Source organism: Prosopis cineraria, unplaced genomic scaffold (genome assembly GCF_029017545.1).
Source record: "Prosopis cineraria cultivar Desert tree isolate PC_DT_omini unplaced genomic scaffold, ASM2901754v1 PC263, whole genome shotgun sequence".
NCBI lineage: Eukaryota > Viridiplantae > Streptophyta > Magnoliopsida > Fabales > Fabaceae > Prosopis > Prosopis cineraria.
In genome coordinates this window covers 30995-39030 of record NW_026555590.1, presented here as the reverse complement: position 1 = coordinate 39030, position 8036 = coordinate 30995, and the positions used below count along the sequence as shown (strand labels likewise).

The window sequence follows — 8036 nt, the reverse complement described above, 5'->3', positions numbered from 1 at the left end:
AACTTTTTATAATTGTAACTTCATATATCTAATAATTAAATTGATTAGTTTAACTATTGAATATATGGAGTTACAATTATAAAAAGTTAAAATTATAATTATAAATTACTCATAAAATGGTTGTAAACAATTAATATTAAATTTTGTTTGTAACATATGATTATTTAACTATTGAATATGTAAAGTTACAACTATAAAAAGTTAAAATTATAGTTGTAAATTGCTAATAAAATAGTTGTACATTAATTATAGGATATTATTGTACAATATTATTGTCTTTACAGCCTTATTTCAAATTACACTCAGATTCCAAGAGATTTGCTGCAGTATTCAAATTTGTAGGACTTCTTTGTAAACAATTCTACTCCATGGGATATATACATAATTTTCCCTATAAATTACGTTATTTATATTCATGCATATGCACCAATATTAAATGTATAATAAGTCACTTTATCAACCTCAAAAGCAACCTTTCAACCTGTACTCAAAGCCAAATTTGTTTTTCGATAATAAGTAGTCAAAGCTAAATTAATTGACACTTCTATTGTTTAAATCAATTTCATTTTGTCAATTACATTTTAAGTCAAGTATGATCGATGAAAGCTAAAAATCATATTACCAAATACTATTAAATTAATTTAGAAAATTTTAAATTATTTAATTAAAAATCTTTCAACAAATTAAAAAAACCAATGCATTGTCAAAGAAATAAATTAATTAATAGGTACGTTTGCCTAAAATAGCTTTACTTGGAAAATTTAAATTTTTATAATTAATTAATAAGAATGTAGTTTGAATCTATAATAGGTTACAATTAAATTAACAACGGTTAAATTTTTTGATAAAATAAATGATAAAGTGACTTAATTGCTTAGATGAAATATTAATAAATAATCTTAAACTTTCTTGCCATCGATTGGAATTTATGTAACGCTTGCAACTAAGAGTGAAAAAGGGCCAGCAAATTTATCTACCTATCAGGGACCTACTTATGGATATAAATCAACCACTAGACTCATACTTACAAATTAAAAGACTGTGACACACACTATTGTAAATAAAATAGTTTTCTTTAAAATTTATGCATAGAAGAAGCACTTTTGAAACTCTGAACTTCAGTGGATAAAAATATGATTTATATATGCTCTTTCCATTTAAAATCCTCATACCCTAAGCTTTGGGTTTGATGAATTAGCAATTGTTTTCTTCATCACTCCTCTCTTCAAATTTAACATGCCTATACCCCTTAGCACAAGCAATGTAGATAGTGAGATCTGCTACTGTCAATGTAGCCAAAAGAAAATAGAACTTGTCCAAGCGTCCCTTGTTAAGGTTTCTAGGGATCCATCCTGGCTTGCCATCTCTGTGAGAAATCTTCATAACAATAGCAACAATCAAACTGCTTGCATAGTTTCCTAGAGACATTGAAGTCATGTAAAGCGCACTTCCAAAACTCTTTAGTCTATCAGGTGCTTGCCCATTGAAGAATTCTAATTGACCAACATACATGAATACCTCTGAAGCTCCAATGAGCACATACTGTGGTATTTGCCAAAGATACTTAATGAACTTGACACTTCATTTCTGGCATTCTTTAGCCTAAAGTGCTCTACTAGCCCTACTGATAGGAGATGCGGAAGCAGAATCGTGCTAGTTTAGGGACAAAACCCTGAAACAACAAAAACACAAGAACAAAAAGAAAGGGACGAAATTTATGACGGAAATAAATAAAGGTATGAAGTAAACAATAGGATAATGATTAAGAAGATCCTCTAGAGCACCTGCCTCTAGGAACCTCAACCTTCGAAGACACCACAAGAGTTGATAACGCTCTTGATCACGTCTGTTTCTCACACGGGATGCCACCACAAAGCACTAAGGCTCACAAGAGTTATAAACTCTAAAAATGAATAATTTCATTCAACTTCTGTGTTGTTTACAATAGGGAGCATGCCTAATTTATATAGGCTCATAGAAAAGAATATTTCCTAAAATTAAAACCCTAATTTCCTAATACTAAAAGGAGAAATAATATAAAATAATGATAAAATATTCAACCACATAATTTAGGAGATGTGATCCTAAAATTATGGGATTACAAAATTTAGAAATTAATACTATAATTAATTCTAACCTTTGACTAGACTCAAAATAGAAAATCAAATCAAAGGACCATTAAAATAGGAAATAATTTAGGAGACAATCAAGGATCATAAAGGATTTAAAATCACGCCACCCTTGACTTCTTCACTAGGGTTTCATGCCTCTTTGCTTGCAAGAAGCTCAACTTGTAGTCTTCCTTGCATTGGGCTAAGGTCTGCATCTCTTGGGCTTGACTCTTCATGAGTTTGGATCTTAAATACGTTATACATGTATAGATGCTCTCCTTTGGGCTTGAAAGGAGTGCCCCAATGCTCTTCAAGCTCTTGAACTTCTTGCACAAGACTGGACAAGGCTTGCTTCATGGCTTTAGTTCGGGCTCTTGTCATTGGACCTCCAATATATTGTAATGGGTCTTTAGGTACGTTGGATTGGAAGTATTGGGCTCCTTCTATGTCATCATGCTCATGATTACCATCCTCAAGTTTCATTGCCAGTAATGCTGTGTCACCCATGCCATAAGGTCCATCATTCCCTCCCAGTTGGAAAGGATTCGTCCTTGAATCTGCAGAATCATATAAAGATAAATCAGAAACATTAAATGTGGCACTAACATTGCCATAAGAGCTAGGCAAATCAATCTTGTAAGCATTATCATTAATTCTTTCCAAAACTTAGAAAGGTCTATCTCCTCAAGCTTGAAGTTTGGACTTCCTTTGATTAGGAAATCTCTCTTTCCTTAAATGTAACCAAACCCAATCTCCAAGCTCAAAGATCACATGTCTCCTGCCTTTATTAGCTTGCTTGGCATATTGCTCATTCTTTCGCTCTATGTTTGCTTTAACCTTAGAATGTAAGTCCTGTACAAACTTAGCTTTAAAATGATTCATATGATCAGTCAAAGATTTACTATAAATCAGAATTTTATCAAAGTAAAGCACAACAAAATTGCCTTTAAACTTTCTAAAAACATGATTCATTAATGCCATAAAAGTACTATGAGCATTGGTCAAACCAAAAGGCATAACTAACCATTCATATAACCCAAATTTACTTTTAAAGGTAGTTTTCCATTCATCACCCTCTTTCATACGAATTTGATGATAACCACTTCTAAGATCAATTTTAGAAAAGATAGAAGCACCATGTAATTCATCAAGCATATCATCAAGTCTAGAGATAGGGTAACGATACTTTACAGTGATTTTGTTGATTTCTTTACAATCAACACACATCCTCCAAGATCTGTCTTTTTTTGGCACCAAGATAATAGGGACAGCACAAGGGCTAAGGTTCTCACGCACAAAGCCTTTCACCATCAATTCCTCTACTTGGCACTGGATCTCCTTAGTCTCTTTAAGGTTAGCCCTATAAGCAAGCTTGTTTGGAATAGTAGCTCCGGGCAAGAAATCTATCCTATGCTCAATTCCTCTTAAGGGAGGAAGTCTATCAAGAATTTCATCAGGGAATATATCTCTATAATCCTGCAACAAAGAGACAACACTAGAAGGCAAAGTGGGGTTAAAAGTATTAGTAGAAAAATATATATTCTTAGGAATTACAATAAGAGCTTGCTCACTCATCAAAGCCTCTTGAATCTTACTTTTCCCACACAATAATATTTTCTTTTCACTATTTTCCTTCACTCCCACTATTCTATTTTTTTTTCTTTTCTTACCTTCTCACCACTCTTTTTCCTCTCTTTTGATTGATTTTCAAGTAAAGTAATACTCTCTTTCTTTTCTCTCTTACTCATGCCACAATCAAGGAGATCTCTCCTTTGCTTGTAATCTTGAGTAATCTTTAGTTGATCTTCATAGACTTAGATGGGCCTAAGAGGATTTAATACAATAATCTTGCCTTTAAAAGGCACCTTGTAACAATTTCTAAAACCATCATGAGTAGCCTTACTATCAAATTGCCAAGGCCTACCTAATAACAAGTGTCCAGCAAGCATAGGGGCTACATCACATAATACATCACAAGTATAAACTCCCACAGAGAGAAAGTAATCAACACTTGCTTAGAAACCCTAATTTCAGCAGAATCATTCAACCATTGCAATTTGTGGGGCTTAGGGTATGGAATTAAAGGTAAAGATAATTTATTTACAAGTAAAGTGCTAGCGACGTTAGTGCAACTGCCACTATCAATTACCATGCTACACACTTTCTCTTTGATAAAGCATCTAGTGTGAAAAATATGCTTGCGTTGCTCATGTTCATCATCCTCCTTTGGTTGAATATTGAGAGCTCTTCTTGCCACTAAGATAGAGTCAACTACACTATTGCATTCAAGCTCATCATTTGATTCATGGGAGGTAGAATCATCATCAACATTATCAGCATCATCTTTATCACTTTCATGCACACTATCATAGCCACCATCATCTCTCAAGATCATAACCTTTTTATTGCTACAATCTTTCACCATGTGACCCATACCATGACATTTGAAACACTTAATAGGAGAAGTGTTAGATGAATAAGAAGAAGGTTTAGGGTTAGAAGTTTTACCCTGAACTTGGTCTTTATTTCTTCCTTGGCCTGGGATGTATCTTTGGCTTTGAAATCCTTCCATTTGGAAGTTATCTTGGAGTTTTCCAAGAGGGCTAATAGAAACTACTTTGCAAGATTTTAGATGCTGCCTTGTCACCCCCAAAGTGGCCTCCATAGTCAGAAGAATGGTAACATCTTAGAATTTCTTGTTGCTCACACTCTGGAACATACTTTCTAATCATTTGATTGGCACATTGGTGAAACAGATAGGGTTTCTTCCTAAAAATACAACTTAGAATCATGGAGAAACTTTTTCTTTTGATGAAACTTCAAATCAAAGGGCAAGATGCCACAAACAAGATAGTTGACAGTGTTTGCATACTACAGTGTTTAAATATTGTCAACCTTAAAGAGTTGCTCATCAGGAAAAGCTTTATCAATAACAACATTAGATTTAAGTTGAGCATTAGTACTCAACCTAGAAAGATGGTCCGCCACTTGATTCTCAGTACCCTTCCTATCAATAATCTCCAAGTCAAATTCTTGTAGAAGTAGTGCCCATCGAATTAACCTTGCTTTAGACTCCTTCTTATTGAATAAGTACTTCAAAGCTGAATGGTCGGTGTAAACTATCACCTTAGTACCCTCAAGGTATGTTTTAAACTTGGTAAAAGCAAACACCACTGCAAGAAGCTCTTTCTCAGTCATGGTGTGTAGTTTTCTTGAGCATCATCAAGTGTTCTGCTAGCATAGTAAATTGGGTGAAGCACTTTTTCTTTCTTTTGGTTGAGCATAGCACCTACAGCAAAGTCACTAGCATCACACATCACAATGAAAGGCAAACTCCAATCAGGAGCCATCATGATAGGCGTAGATACAAGTCTTTTCTTCAACTCTTCAAATGCTTTCAAGCATGAATCATTAAATTTAAATTCAACATCTTTCTCAAGAAGAGTGCAAAGAGGCTTGACTATTTTGGAGAAAGTCTTTAATGAAGCGGCAATAAAATCCCGCATGGCCAAGAAAACTTCTCACACCCTTAATATTAGTAGGTGGGGGAAGTTGCTCACTCACTGAAATTTTGGCTCTATCTACCTCCAAGCCATTTTTGGAGATTTTATAGCCAAGAAATATGCCTTCTTTAACCATGAAGTGGCATTTTTTCCAATTCAAGACCAAGTTGATCTCTTCACATCTTTTCAACACGTTGGCCAAGTTGATCAAGCACTCCTCATATGAATCTCCAAAAAACCGTAAAGTCATCCATAAGACTTTCATAGTTTGCTCAATCATATCAGAGAAAATTGCTATCATACACCTCTGAAAAGTGGCCGGTGCATTGCATAACCCAAAAGGCATGCGCTTGAAAGCAAAGTTCCATAAGGACACGTGAATGTCATTTTTTTCTTGATCCTCTGAAGCTATAACATTTGGTTATAGCCTGAATACCCATCAAGAAAGCAAAAGAATTCTCTTCCAGCTAATTTGTCAAGCATTTGATCAATAAAGGGAAAAGGAAACTGATCTTTCCTAGTAGCTGCATTTAGCTTTCAGTAATCCATACATACTCTCCATCCAGTAACAATGTGGGTAAGAATAGCTCATTATTGGTGTTAGCCACTACAGTCATGCCTCCTTTTTTTGGAACGCATTGAACTGGGCTCACCCAAGAGCTGTCAGAGATATGATAGACAATGCCCGCCTCAAGCCATTTTAAGATCTTCTTTTTCACAACTTCCTTCATAATAGGATTCAACCTTCTTTGATGTTCCACAGAAGTTTTATGATTGTCTTCAAGGAAAATCTTATGCATGCAAATTGAAGGGCTAATACCCTTTATGTCGACAATAGTTCACCCAATAGCTCTCTTGTGAGCTTTCAATACTTTCACAAGTTGCTCTTCTTATTGTTCATTCAAGTCAGCAGCAATAATCACTGGTAAAGTGTTGTTGGCTTCTAAATAGACATACCAAAGATGAGAAGGTAACGTCTTTAACTCAAGAGATGGTGGCTCTTCATAGAGGATTTCAAAAATAGTCTACCAAGAGAAGATAAATCTAGAGATTCAAATTGGACACGGTTCTAGGATAAACTGGTGATGCATTCATGATAGCCATACACTCTTCTCCATCTTAAGTCTTTAATTGAGCTCCTAGCAATAAGGCTTCCAAAAAATCATTAGGAATTTCCTCATTGAATTCTTTTGTGCAACTTGATCAAGCATATCAACAAAGAAGCATTGTTCAAGATCATTAGAAGATTTCATCAACTTGTGCATGTTAAAAGTGACTTGCTCATCATCCACCCTCATAGTAAGCTCACCTTTTTCAACATCAATCAAGGTTCTAGCGGTTGCCAAGAATGGTCTTCCTAAGATAATAGGAATATCACGATTCGCCTCACAATCAAGGATAATGAAATCAACCAGAAAAATGAATTTATCCACTTTTACAAGAACATCTTCAATAACACCATTTGGATAAGCCAAGCTTCTATCCGCTAATTGCAAAGTCACGGTTGTTGGTCTAGCTTCACCCAACTCCAATTTATTGAAAATAGAGAGAGGCATAAGATTGATACTGGTACTAAGATTACATAATGCCTTACCCAAAAATTTATTTCCAATATGACACGGAATTGAGAAGCTACCGAGATCCTTCAACTTTTGAGGTAGTTGCTTAATGATATTCGTACAACTCTTAGTTAGAGCAACCATCTCAAACTCATTGAACTTTCTCTTTTTAGAGAGCACATCTTTCATGAACTTAGCATATTTGGGCGTTTGCTCCAAAGCTTCCACAAAAAGAATGTTGATATGCAAGTGCTTGAACATATCAAGAAACTTTTTGAATTAGTCATCTTCTTGTTGCTTTCTAAGCCTTCGAGGAAAAGGTGGTGGAGGCACATATTTTGGCTTGGCCTCTTGTTGCTTTTCTCATCACCAACCTTTTTGGCTTAATCTTCATTCTTTTTCTCTTTTTGATTATTCTTCGAGTTGTCACACTCTTCAACCACAATTTCTTCATTAATCACTTTATTATCAATAACCACCTTAGTAGCACCATTACTTACACCACTTGCACCTGGCATAAGAATTTGGGTAATTGCATCCCATATCTCAAAGTGATTGCTTTACACTCCTCCTTACCATCCCTTTTAGGATTTAGAATTGTGTCACTAAGGAGGTTGCTTCTTGACATGGCATTCATTTGTGAAGCCCATTGCCCCATTTACACTTCAAGATTCTTAATTGCGGTATCATGAAGAGTAAGAGTTGCCTTAGTTTCAACTCTTGCAGACTCTTAATTACACAAGATTTGTGCTAACATATTTTCCATTCTAGAATCCTCTTCCTTAACCGGCGTTGGCTTTGGTGGAGCTTGAAAACCCGGAGGGTGAATTGGCTTAACATTGGAAGATGAGGTTGATTTGAAG

At 35.0% G+C, this 8036-nt stretch overlaps 1 protein-coding gene across 1 annotated transcript; it reads right to left on the bottom strand.

The window, feature by feature from the left end:
• Positions 1 to 1194: 1194 nt before the first annotated feature.
• LOC129296134 (protein NRT1/ PTR FAMILY 7.3-like) lies at positions 1195 to 5309 on the bottom strand. The gene is made up of 2 exons (XM_054934727.1): positions 5007 to 5309; positions 1195 to 1542 (listed from the first exon to the last, which is right to left on the bottom strand). The coding sequence occupies exons 1-2, from the start codon at positions 5307 to 5309 to the stop codon at positions 1195 to 1197; spliced, it is 651 nt and encodes a 216-aa protein (XP_054790702.1).
• Positions 5310 to 8036: the final 2727 nt, after the last annotated feature.

Excerpts from the sequence above, each read along its gene's own strand:
- LOC129296134 (XM_054934727.1), bottom strand. The coding sequence starts at position 5,309 with ATGACTGAGAAAGAGCTTCTTGCAGTGGTGTTTGCTTTTACCAAGTTT. Across the intron at positions 1,543-5,006 it reads CTGATGAGCAACTCTTTAAG|TATGTGCTCATTGGAGCTTC; the intron begins GTTGACAATATT and ends CAAATACCACAG.